General features: G+C 40.0%; 5 protein-coding genes and 1 long non-coding RNA gene across 7 annotated transcripts; 2 read left to right on the forward strand and 4 right to left on the reverse strand.

Moving 5' to 3' along the window:
- The first annotated feature begins 292 nt into the window (after positions 1 to 292).
- On the forward strand, positions 293 to 1719 carry LOC6500454 (anther-specific proline-rich protein APG). Its single transcript, XM_032449601.2, has 2 exons — positions 293 to 553; positions 722 to 1719. The coding sequence occupies exons 1-2, from the start codon at positions 445 to 447 to the stop codon at positions 1597 to 1599; spliced, it is 987 nt and encodes a 328-aa protein (XP_032305492.1). The 5' UTR covers positions 293 to 444; the 3' UTR covers positions 1600 to 1719.
- A 968-nt stretch (positions 1720 to 2687) lies between these two features.
- On the reverse strand, positions 2688 to 4639 carry LOC6500092. The gene is made up of 4 exons (XM_001953209.3): positions 4287 to 4639; positions 3882 to 4028; positions 3441 to 3809; positions 2688 to 3383 (listed from the first exon to the last, which is right to left on the reverse strand). The coding sequence occupies exons 1-4, from the start codon at positions 4515 to 4517 to the stop codon at positions 2829 to 2831; spliced, it is 1302 nt and encodes a 433-aa protein (XP_001953244.1). The 5' UTR covers positions 4518 to 4639; the 3' UTR covers positions 2688 to 2828.
- Positions 4640 to 5024: 385 nt separating this feature from the next.
- LOC6500455 (nuclear RNA export factor 1) lies at positions 5025 to 6271 on the forward strand. Of its 2 annotated transcripts, XM_044716135.1 has the most exons (2): positions 5029 to 5113; positions 5170 to 6271. In XM_044716135.1, the coding sequence occupies exon 2, from the start codon at positions 5342 to 5344 to the stop codon at positions 6164 to 6166; it is 825 nt and encodes a 274-aa protein (XP_044572070.1). In that variant the 5' UTR covers positions 5029 to 5113; positions 5170 to 5341; the 3' UTR covers positions 6167 to 6271. The 2 variants fall into 2 exon arrangements, with proteins under 2 accessions (XP_001953245.1, XP_044572070.1); XM_001953210.3 differs by having other exon boundaries at positions 5025 to 6271.
- A 1044-nt stretch (positions 6272 to 7315) lies between these two features.
- Positions 7316 to 8038, reverse strand: LOC6500091. Its single transcript, XM_001953211.4, has one exon. It carries the CDS (start codon positions 7901 to 7903, stop codon positions 7415 to 7417), a length of 489 nt encoding a protein of 162 aa, XP_001953246.1. The 5' UTR covers positions 7904 to 8038; the 3' UTR covers positions 7316 to 7414.
- Positions 8039 to 14486: 6448 nt separating this feature from the next.
- On the reverse strand, positions 14487 to 15371 carry LOC6500090. The gene has a single exon (XM_001953212.4). The coding sequence runs from the start codon at positions 15199 to 15201 to the stop codon at positions 14539 to 14541; it is 663 nt and encodes a 220-aa protein (XP_001953247.1). The 5' UTR covers positions 15202 to 15371; the 3' UTR covers positions 14487 to 14538.
- Positions 15372 to 19601: 4230 nt separating this feature from the next.
- Positions 19602 to 21129, reverse strand: LOC26514522. Its single transcript, XR_004311390.2, has 3 exons — positions 20915 to 21129; positions 20012 to 20849; positions 19602 to 19955 (listed from the first exon to the last, which is right to left on the reverse strand). It is a non-coding gene; the product is annotated as an uncharacterized LOC26514522 (long non-coding RNA).
- Positions 21130 to 21784: the final 655 nt, after the last annotated feature.

The raw sequence follows: 21784 nt of genomic DNA on the forward strand, positions 1-21784 counted from the left end.
GAGAAATATCAAATTAAGCTAGCTTTGATGTCTTGGAAAGCTATTTAAAGTGTTTTGTTATTGTTTTTTTCTTAAAATATGAAGCTGGCAAAAAAATAAATATTAAAGTAGTGACATAAAACTCTCTTATATATAGTTTTTTTTTAAGTTCACTATTTCACACCAAGCCACATATGTATGTATAAGACCTAAAGCTTGGTAATGAACCATGTGCCGTTGAAATTTTAATTAAAGCATATCATAAACATACGCCATACGACGCTGCTTGTTAACTTTCTCGAAAACAATTGTATCAATATTGGCAAAGCCAAAACAACATTCCTCCAAAAAGACCGAGGGAGTCAGAAACGCGGTAAGTATCGGATCAGTTCAGGTCTGAACGCCGATTTAGCCAAATATAAACTTCGATTTGAGTCCGGCTAGCGAAGATCATAATAATTGACCATGTCTAGCCGTAAACTGGTTACTGTTCTCCTCCTGGTCGCGTTGCTCGGGTTGAGTTTAATGCCATCTAGCCAAGCACGGCCGAAACGGGGTCGTAAAAGGGCATTTGGTAAGTATTTTCACCAAAAATGGGTTAAAATTTAAAATAATTTGATCTCAGAGAGTTCTATAAATAAGTTGAAATTATAATTACACCTATATTTTAATCATCTATATGTATTTTAACCCCTTTCGGCGTGTTATTTCCCCATTTTAACTCGAATTTATATATTTTTAGGTGTGGGCCTCTTGGGCGGAGCTTTAGCTGGAGCAGTCATTGGCAATGTGGTGGCCAAAGCCCAAGCAACACCAGCGCCGGCGCCTGCCCATGCTCCAGTCGCCCAGGTGCATCACTACTACCAGGCACCTGCTCCTCCGGTCATTCCCGCACCGGTTGCAGTACCCCTGCCAGTTCAGCCTGATCCCAAGAAGATGACAGTCATTGAAACTGGTACTCCCGATGCCAACGGATGCTACAAGCAGACTATTCGAGAGCCCAATCCCAGCAACCAGAAGACTTACACTGAAACAGAGCACCTGATATGTCCCACCTTGCAGACGAATGTGGCTCCACCGGCTATTCCTCCGAGTCCTGTTCATGTTCCGGTGATGCCGCAGCCTTTCCCAGTTATCCACGTTCCGGCTGCTGCTCCTCCGGCTCCTGCTACGGCTGCTGCAGCACCTGCTGCTCCAGTGGCACAGTCTCCTGTGGCCCATGCTCCTGTGGCACAGACTCCTGTAGCCCCAGCTCCTATTTCCCCAGTCCATTTAAGTTATCCGCCTGGAACTCACCAAGCAGCGGCTGTTCCCGTTCCGGCTCCTATTCCTGCAGCTTCTCCCGTTCTCATTCCTGCTCCCCCTCCTGGTCATGCTCCAGCCCACGCTCCTGTCCCAGCTCCAGCTCCTGTTCCTGTACCCGCTCCAGCTCCTGTTCCACTACCTGCTCCCGTACCCGCATCCAATCCCGCCATCGCCCAAAATCCTCATGTGATTGTGTTGTCCAAGAAAACGGTTTATTATCCCAAGAAAAGGTCCTTGGCGCCCTCGTTAAGTATTCCACAAAGTATGCTGGTTCTGATAGTGCTTTTCTATGGCACCAAAATGGTTCTATTTTAAATAAAAATTTAAATAAAAATTAACCAATAACTAGTTAGAAATATACATAGATTTTTAAACTAAAAGTGTCTTATTGTATTACTAATCGTGTGTCTTAAATAAAAACTCGTGGAAATCAAATATTTTTTTGTTTACTTCAAAAGCATTGTTGAACCTAATACTTTTGAGTTCAAATAATATCCAAATAAAGTTGTGTGATTTTATTTAAATATAAATCACACATGTGGAATATCTTCTCGTTTGTTGATAAGAATAATCGTCTGGAAATAAAAAATGAATAATGCCCGCTTTAAAAACTATGATCTTACTTTTTAAAGCAGTGGGACCTAAAATATAGAAAACTATTTCGAATGAACTGATAACTCTAAGAGAGTGATTGAATATTTAATCTAAATAAATTTAATTTCAATTAATATTGAGTATACTCAGTCCCAATGCCAAATATATAAAGATTTTATCTGGGAACTGTCCCCTTTATTCCTATAATCCCACATTTCATATTGGGAACTACACAAAATACAGGGCGCCACCTGGGAGTCAGCTTTTAAAAGTTATTTTAGAGATGGCACTTGCCTGTTGAACTTATTTCTTTGCTTAACAGCACTGGTGAAAATGAATCGGGTTGGCAGCTTGGAAATAAAGGCGCGAAATTTAAATTATGTTTTCGGTTTCATTTATTTTTATGTTAACCCAAGACTTATTTTAAGAAGGGAGAAAAAAGGGAGAAGGGAAACTTTAAGGAGAAAGTTTTCTTTTCAAGTTCCTCACTAAGAAGGATAAAGGAAATGGACGACATTTTTTTTTTGTTTTTAAGGCACTTCAATTTATTAATATACAATCATACCCTGGGAACTGTATTTCGGAAGATCCTAAATTAAGGATAAAATCATAAGAAATTCTCGTATAATGTTGTTTTATGTGATAAAATTTATTGGTATATTGTAAAAATCATAGAATTTTTTGTTATGAAATACAGATTTAAAACAATGCATAAATAATTTCAGACTTATGTTAACGGAAAATAAATACAATTATACTTCAATCAATCCAAAATAATTCATGTTAATTTATAGGGAATATAAAAAAATTACAAATGATAAATAAAAATGTAAAAAACTTTAAGGTGTTTAAAATGAAAAATAAAAATATTGTCATTAGAATTTTGCGACATGAATAAGGATTATGGTTTATCTTTAAACTTTTAAATCGAAATTATAGAATTATAGGATTTATAAAAACTGTGATGTTAGGCATGCAATGGCATCATAGTCAGGCTCATTGAAGATGTCTGCGAAACGCGATTCGCACTCTATTTTGTGGTGGCCTAGGAGACGGTAAGTCCCGAAGCGTCTTGAGCAGAAACAGCAGAGGTAGGGCAGGGAGCCCACCTGGTGATCGTGATACAAGTGACACTGGAAGTTGTAGTCGCCATACAAGGTTTTTCTGCAGTAGGTGCATAGCATCGGTGGGTGCGAAGTCGCATGTGCTGGCAAAAATTCGCACATGGACAAATATCGTAATTCCTGTGAGTTGTAGGTTCTCTGACTCTTCAAACGGAAACCGTTGGTCTCGTACAGCCAGCGTTGCAGCCTCTGGATCGCCATGTACACTTCCGTCTCGTTGGCCATCGTCAAGGGGAGAAGGGTTTCGGCCATTTCCTGGTAAGCTTGTGCCCGCTTCTCCAATGATGTGTATTCAAGGATCATCGTATTGTACAATTGTGGATAATTGGCATAGGCACTTATGAAAGTAGTGGTTATTATGTTCTCCTCCCGAAAGTTCAGCTAAAATATTGAAATAGATGTTTGGAAAGAAACTAGCCACAATTAAATACCTCCCACCTTGATTGTATTTAACTCGTCGTCGTCTTCGCCCTTTGGTTCATTTAATAATTCATCGAGCAGCTCTTTTAGAAATGCGCAATTTGCGAAACAGCGAGATCCCAATCCTTGCAGCTTATTCTCTCCAATATTTTTGGCAATCCACACATATTGGTTGTGTAGCCTTTTAATGGTTCTCTTCAACTCATCGTTGGAAAAGGAAATGTTTGCGTTTTTGAACATGTGACTTATCATTGTTGCGTAGGCCTCTTTACGCCTTTCTTTGTTAACGTAGTCTCTCTCTGAGAGGTTCCACAGACAGGACTGCATCCTATAAATGATCACCAGCTGCTCCAAGCGGTAGGTGGGTCGCATGAAGGACACTTGCATCTGAAAATAAATTAGAAATACGGTTTGGTCTTGTCATTTCAGGGAAATCTTGTCGTTTTGTTTAAAACATACTCTGGACATAAGTGTTCCCTTGGGTTTCCTTTTTGACTTCATCTTACGGTTAGTTTTTTTGACAATATTTGAAGACGTTTCCATCGGAATATCCTCCTTAACAGCATGATCGAGTTTTAAGGAGTTATCATCATTCTCAATATCTTTCTAAAAAAAAAATTGCGCTTTTAATTTATTTTCTACAAATTCACAAAATATGATAAATCCTTTAATTTGTCTTAAGAATATAAAATAAATATAAAAGATACACATGTGTTCGTTTTGCAGAACATAACCTGAGAGATAAAATTCTCAAAGTTTATTCCCAATTAAAAACATTTAAAAAATAAGAAAATACAACTGCAAGGCTATTTTTTTTACTTTGGCTCAGTTGCTAGTGCACTATTCTAAATAATTAGCACCTACATCCTGATTTGATGGATCTTCCGCTGTGTCCGAGTCAATTATCTCAATAAATGTGTGCTCCTCGGGGTTGCCACTTCCTGTCGGATCTTCCTTCCAACAAAAGTGTGCGTTTGTCACATGGTGGAGAAACTGCTCCCAATCTTTAATATCACTCTCGATCGAACAGTTGGTGCATTTAATTCGAAACTCCTTGAAGTCAGGGCTGCATAATATTAATCCGCAAGGCTCCATTTTGTATTGTATTTTCAAGAATAAAAATCTCAAAATTTATCCAATTTTGTCGCTTCTGAGCTTTTAAGGGGCTCTATTTCTTTGCAACGATAACTTTCAGTGTTGGAAAGCAACAGGTTGTTAAGATTGCACCGCTAAAATATGATATCGATAAGCTTCTGATTCTGACACGAAGAGGATCAAATAAATGGAAATTATCCCTACTTACTCGAATACCCATTCCAACTGAAAAAAAGACCCAATTTTGATAAAGATCTTATATAAGATCCAGTACATAAGACGATTCAATCGCTGGTATCGATTTTTTATTTAGTATCGATTATTCATTTTGCAAAAACAATGCTTATTGGCGCCAACCAAAAAGCTAAAGCCCAAAATTTTCATAAAAATGTCCATTTAGAATAATTTTCGTATGTAAGATTATTACAAAAATTAAGAATAATTTCCCCAAGCTTTATCCAAACAATTTTTCGAGAATTATAAAGTTCAGTCAAAATAAATACAAACGCAGTAATATTTGCTTGTTACAGCAACAATTTATAAATTTTTGAGCACTTGGTAGTAGAAGTCCACCTCTAACTCGCAGCCAAAATTGAGTTTGTAAAAAAGAGACTTTCTAATTTGCTTGTTATTTTAATTTGATCATGTTCAGCCCTCCGAGACGCGACGAAGGCGATGCACCCTTGTGCCATTCTACACCCAAGGGTGACCTGCAGGAAATTTCATTCGGGCCGCGATTCCCAGCTAGAATTCCTGTTAGCATCTATGGCTGGTACCGTGTCCTGGTTTTTTGCGACAGCCGCCGAGAGTCCAAGGGTCGAGTGATGCGGCGCTTGCATCGTTTGGTGAGTCCCAACCGGCTGGCGCCGCGTTACATGCACCCCGGCGGTGAAAAGGATGCTCCGGACGATGTCGATGCCTTCCTAACCTTCTACGTGAATAGCTATGTGATAGCCAGCGAATTGAACCGCTGCAGCATGAGTGAGCCTAGGCTGTATCTGAAGGTCAGCGATCGAATGCCTCTGGTCAAGATAGATAGTGGGTATAGGTGGCGGCTGAAGAAAACACTCAAGGCCAGATACGACTCTCGGAAGAGGAGTCTGGACCTCACCCAGTTCTATACCGACGAGGCTTGGCGCGAGGAATTCTGTGCTTTGGCCCAGCCGCATTGCCTCTACGAGGCCATCTCGATTGTGTCCAGCATCATGCCGGATCTGCTGAGTCTGAAGTTGGACCGGAACCACCTGAGGAACCTTTGGCCTTTTGTCCACTTGGAGCAGCGCTTGCCGAATCTGCAATGCATCTCGCTGCTAAACAACGACATAGATACCTTGAATATGCTACAGGTGTTCCAATTTCTACCCCTGACGGAGTTGGACATCAGGCGAAATCTTCTGCCCTCTGGCTACGAAAACGACGTCATCCGTATGTGGCCTTCTCTTAAAATTTTGGACGGGACCCCCATCTGGCTGGGGAGACGGGTAACTAGCGACGTTGATCCGGTGGAGAAACTGAGTCAGCAGACCGGAATGAATCCAGTTTTCAGTCGCCAACTACTCGCACAAAACGAAGGCGACTACTCACAGGCACTTTGGGTATTCGAGAGACTCTACGATGCTGGCCAGATTCCTCCGAAAGCATTTATGTGAATTTACGGGGATTTTTTTGCATTTATAATTGCCAAAAAAACTAATCGCGATCAATCGACTTCCCATTATGACAATGAAATATAAAAAAGCATCAAATAATTAAAACTAATTGTTTTATTGGTAATTGTATTTAAGAACCACTGATTATATTACTGCACATGAAATGCTAGTAGTCATTGCAAGTCCAAGTCTCAGTATTTCCACACAAGCCAGCGGTCGTTTCTTAGGCCACTTCAATTACTTAATTTGCCTGTTAACCCAGATGTAATGTCCTTACTCAAAAACCAAGAAAAGTTTCCGTTTTCGGCGACTTTTTGGCCCAGAACTTTTAACTTTTCACTTTGTGCTTTGTCCATGGTTTTGAGGCAGCTCAAAAGGTGAAACGTTTGCCACTGCCACCGCCGGTTGTAGTTATTTTGTTTCCCGAGTGCAAAATGAGTTACAAATTATTAAAAGAGAAGTGGACACAACGCCTACGCACTGGCAACAGTTTTCCATGCTGCCCGCAGGCAAGGATTACACTGCCAACAATAACAAAATAAAAAGGACTAATCTCTCAGTTCTTACTAATATAGTTCCATAAACTTATACTTGGTTTGATTAAAGTCTTTTGAAAACCGTGTTTTGCTTGAACTATGATGGCAAAATAAGTTAAAATAATTAAGATCTTTTTTTAAATCATATTTTTGCCTGTGAGGTTGTAAAAAACAGTGTGGAAAAGGAAAGAGTAATGGAAACTAGAAGTGGTTGCTGCGGTGCGGTGGTGTTGGCCCAAACGGAACTTGGCGCTGATGGTCGGGCTTTGGCTTCGCCCAACTTGAAGATGGTGTTCCTAGGGCATGGAGCACTCGCTTTTCACTTTCTTGGCACTTTATTTTAATTTCTGAGGCGGTCCAAAGTTTCCTCTCCGCTTTTTCCCCACACTTTTCCAAGCTGGACGTAGTTAGTTGCGGCTAAGTAGAAATTACATCAGCATGCGGTTTCGCCGCTCACTTTTTTCAGGTCAACCAGTCAGGACCTAAAGGAAACCGAATGCCCAATACCCCTCGTTGGCTAATCGCAGTGTTATTGGTTTAAAAGCTTGTCTAGAAAATAGTTGTTGTAAAATTATACCCTTGAGCTCCTTTGATCAAGAGAACGCCAAGCAGATTTGGTTTACAGTAACTTTATTTCAGAGGGTTCTAAGCCTCACAATTCGTGAGCATATGATTGAAATCCACAAATTATTCATTTGCGTTCAAAACAAAGTTAGTTCTCTACAACTTCAGAAGCAACAGGCTCCTCCCCTTCTGGTATAGAGGCCACAGTTTCCGGTTCTTTTGGGTAAGGGTCTGAAGTTTCAAAAGCATCGCATGCTCCTGAAGCAGCATTGGCCTCTTCTATTTGTTGGCTAAGAAGTGCTTCATTTTTCAGATCCTCAGCCTTCTGAAGTTCCAGGATTATTGAGGCCTCCTTGTAATATTTAGTATCCTTGAGCTCCGGATTAAAGTCTAGAAATTGTTGAATGGTTACTGTCAGCTTATTCTGCTGTCGCATACTCTCTTTAAATAGATCGTGGAACTGCTTCATCTTTTCCAAGCATTCTAACTTCTTATGATTAGTCGCCTCATGTGCCACACTTTTTTCAAATCGCACTTCCTCGGCAAAAATCCTCTGCATATGAAATTTTGTGGATTGCTGCACATAGCAGTAGGAGTTAATGAGCTTCTTCAGCTCTCGGTTTCGGGGATCTTCCATAATAAGTTTCAAATTTCGTACTATTGTATTGTTTAATAGTAAGTAAATTATATTTCTGTGCTTGCTGTGAAATTTTACTTAAAAAAGTTTGAGGCTGGCAAGCTAAGATCAAAGGCAACTAAAAGTTTGTTTACATAACGATACAAACTCTGGAATTATTTGGGCTTGGACTCCTGGAAACATATAAGGTTTACCCATCCGTCTTTCTGAAAAGATGTCACTTTTCCTAATATTTCACAGCTTGACTCTACATGAAAAAGTTATAAAGCGAGCAAGCTACGATCAAAGCCAATTTATAGTTCGCTTAAAAAACGATATAAAAAACTTTGACATTTTAGAAACTGCAACAAAACTCACTTTTAAACAACCTCACCTGAATGTCTCTGGGTTCGTAAAAGAAAATAAGTTGAACTGTAATCTGTGTAACAAACAGGAAAATGGGACAAACATGCGTGAACGATAAAACTTTATACATTTATACATTCAAAGTTGATAGACAGACCGGCTGGTACTTTATGGCGTTTTCTAAACGTAAGCCAAAGTGATGTAATAACTATGATGAACTTTTATAAAAATTCATTAGGATTTGTACAGAAAATACTGGCTAACATTGACTTCTTCATACATCCATGTGGATGTAGCTAAAAAGCCACAAAAAAGGACGATGAAATCAGGAAATAACAGAATGCAGGGTGTGGAGTGCATAAATACAATTTATGTATGCAAGTTTGGCGTTTTTCTTTTTCGTTCCCATTACATTTTTCCCGATCACCCGGTTCGGGCTTTGGGACCGACAGCTGGGGGCGTGGCTTCAGCCATAAAGCTAACAAATTGCTGACACAACATATGAATGACAATATATCAGTTGCGGAACAAGGCAGCTGAGTGGCTGCTGGTGAAAAACGTATGATTTAAGGATAACCCAAATATAAAACCCGTAAAAGGCTGTTATACTAAACTTAACCATTAATTTAACGAGAGTCGAAAATATCTGACCTCATCTTCACAGTTTGTGGACTTCAGAGCTCTTTTAATTTTTCCTCAGCCACTTAACACGTTTTCGGTATGAATTATCTCGTCACTCGGAAACTTGAGTTCAATCGATTTCCACGAATAAAAAACCGCAAACCATACAAACTTAAAGCTTAAATAAATACAAAGATTTACACAAACATGTATGGGGGCAAATTGGGTCAAGCGGAAAAATTCATTTCCGTTTTAGCCAGTTCGGAAGGGTGGAAGTTGAAATTGGCTGGGAACAAAGTTTGCCACTGGAAAAGGGAAAAATTATGCAACGTTTTTATTGAATTTTCGCCAAGGTTACCTCATAGCAGAGTCCCTCTAACCGGACAAAATGATATATGTAATACGTATGCTTTGTTTGTTAGTATCTGTATTTTCTATGCATCTTCTATGCTAGTCTCTTGACTAGAGTAGTGAACACTGCCCAGCTGGAGGCTCAATTAATCACATTGACACTCATTCTGTTGACAGATCAATGGCCGTCTTAATATTTCAAGATATAGAATGCTATTTGGCATTGACATCCGTTCCATGTGTTTCTCGCTTTTCCAATGAATGAGAAATCGCTGGGAGGTGCCTAAATATTCACTTATTAGTATATGTAGAAGGCTAACCCTAACCTGCGAACTACTGTGCCCTCGATTCACCACTTTGGCCACAGGACGAACAACAGACGTATGTTGTTTAATATGCGACGTTTGACTTTGTGGCCCATTGAAACAAAAAACCGGATGTGCGAGCGGCATTGTGGTTTCTGGCCGCCACCAGGGGGCGGAAGTGGGTGTTGTTGTGCGGGTCTCTGAGCGTGGTTGGGCGGTTTTCAAGTCGGTCTGCATTTGACAGACACGTATCTGCAACTTTTACGTGGCATCATCAAACGGCCACCTATGCTATTTCATCGGTAACATTGAATATAAATTATATCCGCAGAAGAGTTGGAATTTTGAATCATTATCTACAAAATATAGAATATAGAACATGTTAAATGATTTATAAACGATATTCAAAGATGCCAATATAGGTAAAATCTTCAAAAAGTTAATTAATTGAAGAAATTTAATTTTCACATAAAACCGCATCAACCAAAGCATAAAAATCCCAGCAAAACAGTATTTATGGCTCGTTGACTGACCAGCTGGCAAAATAATAATTAAGAGCGATTATAACGATTTGTCAAGTGTGGTCATTAAATAGCGTAAAAGTTAGCAAACGGGAAAGTTTAAAGAAACTAAACTGAGAAGCAACTTTTGTAATTGATTGCCGGGCATTTACACTTCAGAAACTTATTTTGGCTCGTAAGCGAAGTGAATCTTAAATATGAACATTCTAAGCTATTAAAACTTCATATCAAGGGTCAGGATTCTCCTCTCAAATCATGGGTGTCCTGTCGAATTTTCCAGAATTTTGTGTGTGAAATGGAGCTTAGAACTCAATTTGATCAGCTTTAAGCTGGTACCGGAATAGGGAAATCGAATGAATTTCCATTTACACATTCTCGGCATAAAAGATTCGGAACGGGATTGCAAATACTGTCATAATCAGCCTATAGACACCTACACTAATGCGTATTAAGAACACACTCCACCACCCTCACAAACACACACTTTCATGAAACATATGTAGGCTTACAAGGATACAAGAAATTGTTGCCTACTTTTCGGAGCATCAGAAGAGGAAATAAATTACATCAGGCGTTTCAAATAGGACCGCCTTTGAAAAAATAAATAGGATTCGAAATAAATCGAAACATAATAAGAGGAAAAAAGAATGGGTATTGGAAATTCTAAAGCCAACAGCACTTCAAACGGATGTCAGTCTGACTAATTATTTCGAATTACAACTTCTAATTTTATGTTTATTTTTTTTTTTCGCAAAATAAACCCTGTGGTTTTGCCCCTAAATTGTTAGATTCTGTTATTTTTTTCAACAGGATTCCCGACTGTCTGCCTGCCTAGCAACAGAAAATGAGACTATAAGCTTACACCTATCTGGGAGCGGAAAAAATCTGCCAGTTAAACAGAAAAAAAGGTAGGAAAGCGTTAAACCGTTCGCAGCTAGATTGAGCGCAGCATCTGCTGGCGACACCTTGCAACAGTTGCCACAAGAAAGCCTCACGCGGCCCCCGTGCAGCTAATGCTATCACCTGGGTATACACAGAAAAATATTACACACTATGATTATGATTTATCAATGCATTTTTAGAAAGGCATTAGTTTGATACCACAGATTTCATCAAATTTCCATTTTGGTTTTATTTTTCAAATACTGGCTATGAGAGTAAAATGGTTGTGGATTGTGTGGGTTCAGGGATCCTGATACGAAGTATAATTTGTGATGAATTTTGTCCTGTGTGTCTACTCCGACGCTTTGCATACACATTCATTGTGGTTAAGCAATTTGCAGCAAACGGAATGAAAGTGCTAAGCGCATTGGCCGTCAGTTTTTGCAACACCACCACCTTTACTTTCCTTACCTTTCTCCGGGCCGTTAAAAACATTGGGGCGGGGGAAAGGGGTATGTATGTGGGTGCAGCAGGTGCGATATGGCAAAGCTGTCACATAGCTGAAGGTTTCGGTGTGTGCGTGAGCTCAATGTGTTTTTTCTTTCCTGCAGGCAGTTGTGCGGCTTGCGCTAAATTTCATAATTTTCGCCATCATCTGGTGCTGCTCCGACTGCTTGTCTGGCAGCCCGGACTGTCTCCCAGTCACGTGTCATTCATATCGCGCCATAAACAAACCCGACTACTTTTTCCCATCCACACCTCCTCCGTTGGCATGGAGCATCGTTTGTTATGCGTTGTCACTCCAGTTGCCTTTCCCTTCCACTTCCACTCCCACTGCGGTTGCCTTATTTCGATTTATTTTTATGGGACTTTTCTTGTGCACTTCTGCATTGGGTATACTTTTTTGCAGCTTGGCTCAACCCTCGCACTTGTTAACTGAAAATACTTTCTCATGCGTAAAATGCATGACAAGCGAAGCAGACACAGACGGCGAGGCATCGAATTGAGGAGGGGCCATACGCCCCCTAAGGTTATCAACATTGGGCATTAAATCGGCTGGGGATATCCGGACTATCTCTCAAACGGAGAGTGAAGAGGCGGTTGAAAGTTACTCATCGAAACAAGGAAATCAATCAATTAAATATGCAATCGAAATGAAGCCCAAAAACCAATGGAAAACAAAGAACAATTACCGGAACGCTTGCAAAGGGATAAATATTCAGCGGAAAAACTGCAAACACAATCGAAACTTTGCCGCAGTTGGAATATTTAAATGGCCACGAAATGTATAAAAAATGTATAAAATCAACAAGATAAAGTTGCATCCGCCTGTTATAAACAATAATTAAAAGGATCCCTGGGTCGGTGGTCGTAATGTTCGGGCAGAATTGGCCTCTTTGGGGTAATCACCCTCGCTGGACGGGTAATTACGGTTGGAATTCATTAACCCATCACCCCGTGCGAAAGCTTTTGTGTTGCGGCATTATTTTCATTATTCGGTGGGAAAAGTTTTTCTGAAACAGAAGATGTTATTGTTGATTGGGTTAAATCAATGGCTTAGTTTAAACTGATGTACGTAATTTAATTTAGACATTGAACAGCAAGTAAACGTTTAGTAAAAACTAGGCAGGAGTCTTTTTTTAGACTCTGATGGTTTCGTATGTGTGTTTCAACAGCTCCTGCACTCTCCAAACATCCTTGTTTCATAGTATCCCAATAGGAAAAGGAAAACAAGTTGCTATGCCAATCTACTTGGTACTGGATACTCATACGGCTGTTAAATACTCTTTACAAACTATACAAATAATAATTATTAGAAAAAACTCTACGAATTTACTTGAAAATATTTTGAAAAATATGGTTATTATGATTCATGATATATGATTTCTTTTTTAATTATTTTAGTTTTTTCATTTGACACTTTTATTTATTGTTACGAAATCTTTAAGGATTTTATTAACATATTATCTTTAATTGTTGCTTATGGTATTCCATAAGACAAATACCATACACACCATAATATACCTCTATAGTATAGAGTCTATACCCATTGGAAAAAAATCAACAAATACAAAGAGGGGCCAGCACTCGTCGAGTTTGTAAGTAGCCATTGGAGAGCCTGGGAACAGAAATTTGAAATTTTCAATGGCTGGGATAGTAAAGCGAAATGGAAAAGGCGTTGAATATGCAGGAGGATCTGGAGCTGGGACAGGACTCGAAACAGAAACCGAAACAGAAGTCAGAAATGGCCCAGAGCCGAGAGACTGGCTAACAAATGTGCGGCTGGACAATGTCCTGGGCGGGCCATGAGTTTATCGCTGCACAAGTTTTATGTTAACACTGGCCACAACAAGACCAATGGCAATGGCCCTTGCTGTGGCAGGGACAGCAGCTGCTTGAAGCTTTTTTTCTGCCGCTTTTTGGCTGCTTAGCTCCCAAATGTGCCACAAATATAGAGGCAAAATGGGAACTTTGCAAGAAGCAGCTCCCGGGCCTGATAAGTAAATGAATGTGGCTCACTCTTGGAACGCGGCGTTGTTTGCTGGATTTTCAATCATCAAGTAAGAGAAAGCCATGGGGGTGTTATTAATGCTGCGTTATCAGCTGCCCCCTCTCGCCTTTAAATTCATCGTTCGCCCTAAGCACTGAAAAAAAAGTTAGATTGGATTGAAATCTATTACGAACATTTATTAAAGAAAAGTATACAGTTTTTAAGGGTTAATTCATTGTTAGTTTCCTATTAATATTTTTAAAAAAGATATTAATTATTGCAATTAGCTTTCATCTTAAAGTTCTCAGTGAGATTCTGCAAAATGCACAGCAGGAATAGCAAGACCCTACGAACAACAACCGGCGACCGACTACGAACAACCAACAAGCAGCAGCTGGAAGAGCTGTAGCAGATTCGGTCATGAGAATGCAGAATCCTGATGTTGCTGCTGCTTCTGCTTCATGTTGGCTGCATAAAAACCCAAAAATTAGCATAATTTCAGGCACTCGGGCGGCGATGGCGCAACACTTGCGACCGCAGATAAGGCGCAAAATGAACGCAGCGCGTCTTTCGTGAGTATGTGGGTATGTATGAGGGTGTGCTGTGTGTGGTGCATGTGGCATCCACATGCACGCGTTTTGGGCGCTCTGCTCAACGCTTGTTATTTTGGCAGAGTGGTGTAAAAGTTGCGGCATATGTGTGTGGCAGCCTCGCACTTTCGGTTTACACAAGTTTAAGAATTTCAATTCAGGCTTCTTGATTCGCCGTGCGAATTCAAATAGTAAATAAATTTAAATATCTATACATTTAAATACATATAAAATACCATCTCCTCTGTCAGGGTATTTACAATTCGCTGTTTGGAATTTGTTTGTTTTTGGCCATGAAGTTGCCTCACTGCAAAATACATACAATAGCTGCATGCGATTTCCATAAATGCACATGAGCGGCGAATTGGGTGGAAGAAGATCTTGGACAAGAGAAGTAACCTGGGGCATAGGGAGCGAGTTTCCCAGTGGTACATATGCATGAGGCAAGCTCACCCCCATTCAGAGTGAAAAGTTTTCTTTTGTTGCTTCTAATCTTTATTATCGAAAGTTTGTGGACGCAGGAGCGTGGCTACTGCAAGTGAAAGACTTCGTTGAAGGCCAGTCTCAAAGCCTCCTTCAGACCAAGACCGCAAAGGATGTCGTAGATGGGTTTCACTTCGATCAGGTGCAGATCCAACTTAAGGACGATCGGATTGTTAGTGGTGGTTCTGGACTGTTGGTTTTGATAGCCCGTGCCCAGATATTGCTGGAAATGCAACTGTGCCCGTCCCCAGTGGTGGTCGTGACCCAGAGGCTCCGTTTCGTCCTCAGATGTCACCGCTTCGATGTCCGAGTGGCTCATAGGCCAGTTGCCATAGGCTGGTAGCTGCAGCTCCTGACGAAGCTGGCGGTAACCGAATCCCGATGTAGGACCTCCGAAGCCGCTGTTCCTCAGGCGGTAATAGAAGTCCATATTCCGCTGGAATTCGCGGCTACTATTACCACCTATCTTACGGAGCACGGGGATTCGACGGAGTGGTGGTGTCCTGGGACGGTGCTCCGCTGCTGGGAGCATTCGCAAGTGTTGGTGGTGTTGCGGATGGTGCCGGTGGGCTTGGTTCGGACGGTGACGGATAACATGCGGCCCATCGCCGATCGGAAAGGCTTCCACAACATTGTGATGGCTGGTCCTGCTCCAAATCCCGGTAGTGTGGTTCGGGACTCCACTGCTCTCGCCACCGGAAACAGACATGGTTGGATGTGTGGCCCTTGAGCACTGGAAACCCAAACAATTTTGAAAAGGCTGATTGGACTTTCCACCGAAAGTGTACTACGTTGGGACAAGGTCTTACACTGAATTTCAATTTACAATACGACTTCAATTTTATTTATAATCTGATTTCCTAGAGACATTTTTGAAGTTTTAATAAATGGGATAGTATTTGTATTTTAGGTTTTTTGAATTTAAGGTTTGGTGTTCATACTATATTATCTCTTTCTTTATTTCCATCGATAGGGAATCTTGAATGAAGTATGTTTCAAATGGAAATATAATTCCAATTAACTTTAGCGACATATGCCAATTTCTAGGATTTCCTGCTTATATGCAAGACTTTGGGGGAATGGCTCTGTTTAAGCTTTTCGACTAGTATTCCGGCAGTCAGCTCTAATTTGAGCCTTTTCGAGTCAGCAGGCTGGAGGCTGTGCCATCGCCGCTTCTGATGTTGCATGCTTCTCCAATTGCAGGATGGAACAATCCATTTGCATGCCACCCGGATGCTGGAAGCCTTTGCCCACTTCCTCTTCTGCTTGCCAATCTGGCGTATTCCCTGAACTGCGTCATCAACCCGAGCCACTGCCTCAAACGCACACTAACACATAGGGGCGCACACAGATACACACTTACACTGATACACTTCCACGGAAAGTCGGTGGCTTCATAATTCAGCGTGGAAAGTGCAAAAGTCGACTTGCAAAATGAATGATGAAAATCAGTTCCCCAGACACTCCTCTGGCATTATATTGCATGAATGTACGTATACAATAAACAATTTGCCTGCTGATTTCCAGCATGAATTGAGATGTCAGCAGTCTACACTCGAGTACATCTACCATTAATAATTGACTTGGCCCGCCACACGGGGCGTATGAGTAACTCTACTAGCAGTTTGCCTCGATTGGTTCAGGTCCAGAGGCCCTATCCCCACTTTGATGGGGCGACCATTTATTTCAAAGCACTTGACACTAATTAAAATCCCCTAGTTGGCCAATTTAAATGGTGCGTACCCCATACACTTTTATTTGCAGCTGCATCGCCTCAATTGCCCGAGCATGTTGGCATAAATTAACTGCTCCTCTTATCCCCAAAGGCACTCGTGAGACGGACTGTGTGCGTGTGTTTTCTGACATAAGCTGCAGATCTAACCTGAAGGGACAATGGTCCTGGGAATCGCTCTTGATGCCCTTCTTTTTTCAAATCCATTTCCTATTAACCATCAGAAAGGGAATAGTTTAAAGAGTGTGCACTTCTTTTAAGCCATCCTACAACTTTAAACTAAAAGCAAGTTTAATGTGACGCTACAATTTTATTATGGGATGAAATGATACCGGTATATGTATATTAAGTCCCTAAAGTTCTTTTCAGTTCAGTGGTGTAGGGTTCAATCCATATATTCGTCCATCGCATTGAAGTATCAACAGCAAAATCCGCCAGTGGCCAAACCATAAGGCGAGCACTTCTGAAGTCCATTTCGGGGTTCCATGGGACCGCATGCAGGAGCACAGCAAGGTCGGCAGGGACCACAACGGGGGTTACAAGGTCCATGTGGTCCACATTTTCCATAGGGTTTGCAGCATGCGGGGTAACAGCACGGTGAACAGGATGGAGGGCAGCACATTGAAGAATATTTGAATTTCTATTAAAAGTATAAGAAAAATGTTCATTGACATAATACCTATGTAAGTACTTACATTGAAATTGGTTTAAGAAGAAACTTTTAGGGACTTTAACTAAAATTTTGATGCGTATGGGACAGACGAAAGGCGAAAACTGACGAATGTTTTTGAGATTTTGACATTCAGAGAGAAAATCCAGTCCTAGCGTACTAGATTTTTCATTTTTTTAATAAAAACATCGCACAGAATAAGAAAAAAACATGACGTTCCTGTAAAAATTATATATACTTTAATATGGTGCCAAATTATCATAGCTTTGTAGGGCATTAAGTGATTAAATTTTAAATATATCATATGGTCAAGATTTACCCATGGTATCTAGGTACATTAGGAAGGAATGATTAGAAAGTTATTAAGGTAATGGGAATTTAAGTGTAAAATGAAAGTATTTAAAACCCAACCCCTTAGAAAAGCGGTGCTTTAACATTACTTAAAAATGTATAAAAACGTAGTACTGTTCCATTTTCTATGCCAAACAGTTTTTCCATTTTATAAGTATGTAAAAGTTCTTAGTTTTGCAGTTTTTTTTTTAATTTTATTGCTTCTTGTGTGTGGCTGAGTTCGGTTTCCTTTTTTTTTTGTAGTTATTGTCTAGTCCAATCGTTCCAATGTTTTCTTCAACGGCACAATAGAGTCCCCTTTATGGGATTGGGAGGCCGTTGCGTTTTTCATAGGGCATGGGGCGGGAGTACTTGCACGGGTCGAAGCTTGGGGCTGCATTGGGCAATGTCCTACTCAAGGCGGGATGGCGGGCTGGGTTCAGGACAGGATGTAGGACACGGTGCGGGATTTAATGCAGTGCATGCTGCAGGACACGTCTTATGACACGGCCCGCAAGGATCACATGAGCAACATGGTCCACACGGGCAACAGCATGGTCCGCACGGATCACATGGTTCACATGATCCACACGGTCGGTTAGGCGTACAACACATATTTGACCCTTTTGACCTATGAGAAGGTTAATACAAAATTTTGCACAATTAAAAAAAAAAACTTACGAACAAACACTGGAACAAAAATGGACTAGAGTATTTTTTGTATGGCCAGGCTGAAAATAAAATGAAACTGATATAATACGCCTAACATGAAGGCTGCTTGGGAATTAAGCTTCAGAGCATACTTGTTTCAAAATTTAAAAACCAATCAGATATCAAATGTGTAGCACATTATGGAAAATTTTTTCGCTATTAAAAGAATAATAATTACGCGTCCATCCAAATAGGAATCTTCAAAGTATTGTACGAATATTTCACCAAGTTTAAAATGAATGCTTAGCCCCCATTTATTTCAAACTGAGCATTTTCTTTCTTTCCAATTTCGATTACTATTCTGGAATATCCATATTTTTGGGGGCTTTACAATTATACGCAATGGGAATCAAGTCGAACTGAAACTGCATGAGGAATATGACGATTCATATTAAAAATTTGTTATTTTTATTTCTTTTGATAAAATGCTGATGAGAAATGTAAAAAGGTAAAGAAAAAAAACAAGATTTTGTAGTTTTCTATTTTATTGATGATTGTCAATGACTGTTAAACAACCTAATAAAATTATAGCGTAAACTATACCATATAATAGGATTAAGGCCAATGCTCCGATAATGCTTTAAAAATTATTTCATCGATATTCTTTATTTTATTCCAAGAATAGATTACTTTAGGAAACTTCAGGAAAAACAAACGCCTTTTTTTCAGTATCGTGTTTTATTGAAGACTACTGCCTCTAGTTCCCATTCTGATGGTGAGTAATGAACCCTGTGTTCAAGCTTAAAGTCTTCTAAAACAACCTAACTATGCTTTAAGGACATTGAAGGCCGTTCCTTTTGCAACATGGTCCACATGGTCCGCAAGGTCCACAACAGGGCCCACAGGGCCCACAAGGTCCACAACAAGGTCCGCATGGTCCACAGCAAGGACCACAAGGACCACAGCAAGGACCGCAAGGTCCACAGGGTCCGCAACCGCCACAGGGTCCACAGCCACCACAGGGTCCGCACATATTTAATCCTTTGATATAAAATAGATGAATAAGATCTTAATTTCTTTTTATTACATATACTTACAAAAAATAATTAAAGCACAAAATGGGAACTAGAGAAAAAATTTGGATGTCTTCTGACCGGATGGAAAGTTAATACTGATTTTTTAGGAAGTTCTAATCTCTACACGTCAAAATTGTATTCCTAGCCTACTAAGAGACTATTTGTATTCCGTTTTTACCCTTGGCAAAAAAAGCCTTATCTGACCAATTAATTAAAAAGAGAAAAGATATTTTGCAATTTTGTTGTCAAATTTTCGCGGGGGTACTCTAAAAAAATTATAAAAAATGCATGGATGGAAAATATGGCCCCACCGATGACTATATTTTGGCCAGCTGCCATCCGATTCTCTAGCAGTATATCTTAAACGATGTGTATATCTATTCTCCAGCGATCTGCATAAAAATCACAAGTTTTGAAAAACCTATGGAAGGACAACCTAAGGCCCCCAGCAATGTCTGTATCTTTGGCAAAAATAATCCTATTCCCGATCGGAGTACCTTAAACGATTTGTAGACCGATTTCCCATCGATCTGCATCAAATTCTAGGAACAAAATATTTTTAAGATATATAATCAATTTTCCTTCACAATTCTGAAAAACACATAGAAGAACTATATGGCCCCCAGCGATGTCTGTATCTTTGCCAATAATTTGTTCTAGTATTTTCGTATTTTATTGAAGACTGTTAAATTACACAAGTAATATCTCTAGTCTCCACAACCTTTAAGAAGCAATTCTGGAGAAGATGCTGTTGGTGAGTCATGAACCCAGGGTTCAAATGTACAGTTTTCTAAACAACGCAACTAAGCCTCAAGGGCATTGAAGTCCGTTCCTTTTGCCGCATGGTCCGCAGCAAGGTCCACAAGGTCCACAACACGGTCCGCATGGTGCACAGCAGGGACCACAAGGTCCGCAGCAAGGACCGCAAGGTCCACAAGGACCACAGCAAGGACCGCAAGGTCCACAAGGTCCACAGCCACCACAAGGTCCGCACATTTTTAATCCTTCGATATAAAAAAATGAAATAAAATATGTTCATTTTTTTAAAAATTGTACTTACACAGAATTGATTAAAGGAAAAAATGAGAACTAGAGAAAAAATTTTGATGTCTTCCGAGCTGGTGACAAGTGGATACTGATATTTTACAAAGCTTGAATCTCATAAATCTAAAAATTTTACTCCTAGCCTACTAGGATTCGATTTTAATTTTTGTGTAATATGGTTTTGTGGAAACCTGGCTTACTAGCATTTCGGCTTTTGCTGTTGAGGTTTCCGATTTATATACAATTAACACATGAACAGTCATTCTATTCGCATCTATTTCGCTAATTTGATAAATTCCATATATATTACATGCTAACATGCATAATAATTACTATAATAATAATAAAATTAAAAATTGGCCATAAGAGAGAAATTTGGATCAAAGCTGAAAGGGCTCGAGTATATCTCAGTCAGAACTAATAAGGATGAAAATAAAATGCAATGAAGCACACCCACATGATACCCAAATAACCCAAAACAGAAACATTTCTTTTTGAAGGTGTACAATTTTATTTATTCGTTGAATCGTCTCAAATTATTTCGTTTGATTGGCCGGATAAGTAATCTAATTGGTTTCTTGTCCTGAAATGGTGCTATCCATTATGATGAATCTATGATCGACGTGTGTATTTTAGTTTGCTGAAGATACTGGGATAAAGCTCTAAATCAAGAAATCTATTCAGCACCAACAACACCCTCCGCAGGGGCCACAAGGTCCGCAGCATGACACATAGCAAGGTCCACAACACGATCCACATGGCCCGCAGCGAGGTCCGCAAGGACCACAGCAACCACCGCAAAGTCCACAGCAAGATCCACAAGGTCCACTGCACATGATTAATCCGTATGGAAGCTGAAAAGGGTCCTTATAAGTTGCAATTCAATTTAAACTATTCCATTTCCCATATTTTTACTTACTTTGAATCAAACGAAAAATAATTTGAGACTAGACAACAAATGTAGATGTCTATTGCCTGAAAGACTGAATGAAAGTAAAGTATGTAAAGCTGGTAGGAAAGGATATAGGTTTGAATAATAAATAGTTGCCTACTATGTTCACTGAAAATGATGCAGTATTGTCTCTATTATTTTTTGTTTCTACTTTTTTATTTTGTTTCTTACAATGTATAATGAGGATTATGTTAATATGAAATCTGGATCTTTAGGCCTCAGCAAAAAGGGCTGCAAGGTCTGTAACCGTCACAAGGTCCACGGATTCGACACATGATTAATCCCAAAAATGCAGTTTAGTTTATGCAGTTTAGACTAAACAAAGTTTGTGCAGTTTAGACTAAACAAAGAAATAGGTTGAGGCAACCAAACGTTTTGATGATTAAAGGTCGAAAGTTAAAGGCATAGTTTTTCAGATAGGAAGAAAATGATCATAGGTGGCCTTGGGAAAACTTTTTAGACGATCACATTAGCCTTGGATTGTCGAATTTGATTTGTCAAAACCTGGTTCGGTGTGCCGACCCCGACAAGCCTCAGTTCTAAAATTGTTCCGACGAGTCAACATCTAAATTTCTAGTAAAAAAGGTTCCCTTCGGTTTCCGGTGGTGGCAAAAAGTTAGTTGAAATTTTAAACATGTATATGTACGTGAACCCGAACTACGTTTTGGTCTCTGTAAGTATTTAATTGAGAGGTAAGATCTGTTGACGAGGACACTTTTTAAATGTGTTTTGAACGCAGGACTGCTGCGGTGGCGGTTGCTGTGGACCAGCCTGCTCTCCCGGCTGCTGTGGGCCATGCTGCGGGCCATGCTGCGGACCTTGCGGTGGCTGTTATCC

This window comes from Drosophila ananassae, chromosome 2L (genome assembly GCF_017639315.1).
Source record: "Drosophila ananassae strain 14024-0371.13 chromosome 2L, ASM1763931v2, whole genome shotgun sequence".
Lineage (NCBI taxonomy): Eukaryota > Metazoa > Arthropoda > Insecta > Diptera > Drosophilidae > Drosophila > Drosophila ananassae.

Excerpts from the sequence above, each read along its gene's own strand:
- LOC6500454 (XM_032449601.2), top strand. The coding sequence starts at position 445 with ATGTCTAGCCGTAAACTGGTTACTGTTCTCCTCCTGGTCGCGTTGCTC. Across the intron at positions 554-721 it reads GGGTCGTAAAAGGGCATTTG|GTGTGGGCCTCTTGGGCGGA; the intron begins GTAAGTATTTTC and ends ATATATTTTTAG.
- LOC6500091 (XM_001953211.4), bottom strand. The coding sequence starts at position 7,903 with ATGGAAGATCCCCGAAACCGAGAGCTGAAGAAGCTCATTAACTCCTAC.
- LOC6500090 (XM_001953212.4), bottom strand. The coding sequence starts at position 15,201 with ATGTCTGTTTCCGGTGGCGAGAGCAGTGGAGTCCCGAACCACACTACC.
- LOC6500092 (XM_001953209.3), bottom strand. The coding sequence starts at position 4,517 with ATGGAGCCTTGCGGATTAATATTATGCAGCCCTGACTTCAAGGAGTTT. Across the intron at positions 4,029-4,286 it reads AAGATCCATCAAATCAGGAT|AAAGATATTGAGAATGATGA; the intron begins GTAGGTGCTAAT and ends TTTTTTTTTTAG. Across the intron at positions 3,810-3,881 it reads AGGGAACACTTATGTCCAGA|ATGCAAGTGTCCTTCATGCG; the intron begins GTATGTTTTAAA and ends ATTTATTTTCAG.
- LOC6500455 (XM_001953210.3), top strand. The coding sequence starts at position 5,162 with ATGTTCAGCCCTCCGAGACGCGACGAAGGCGATGCACCCTTGTGCCAT.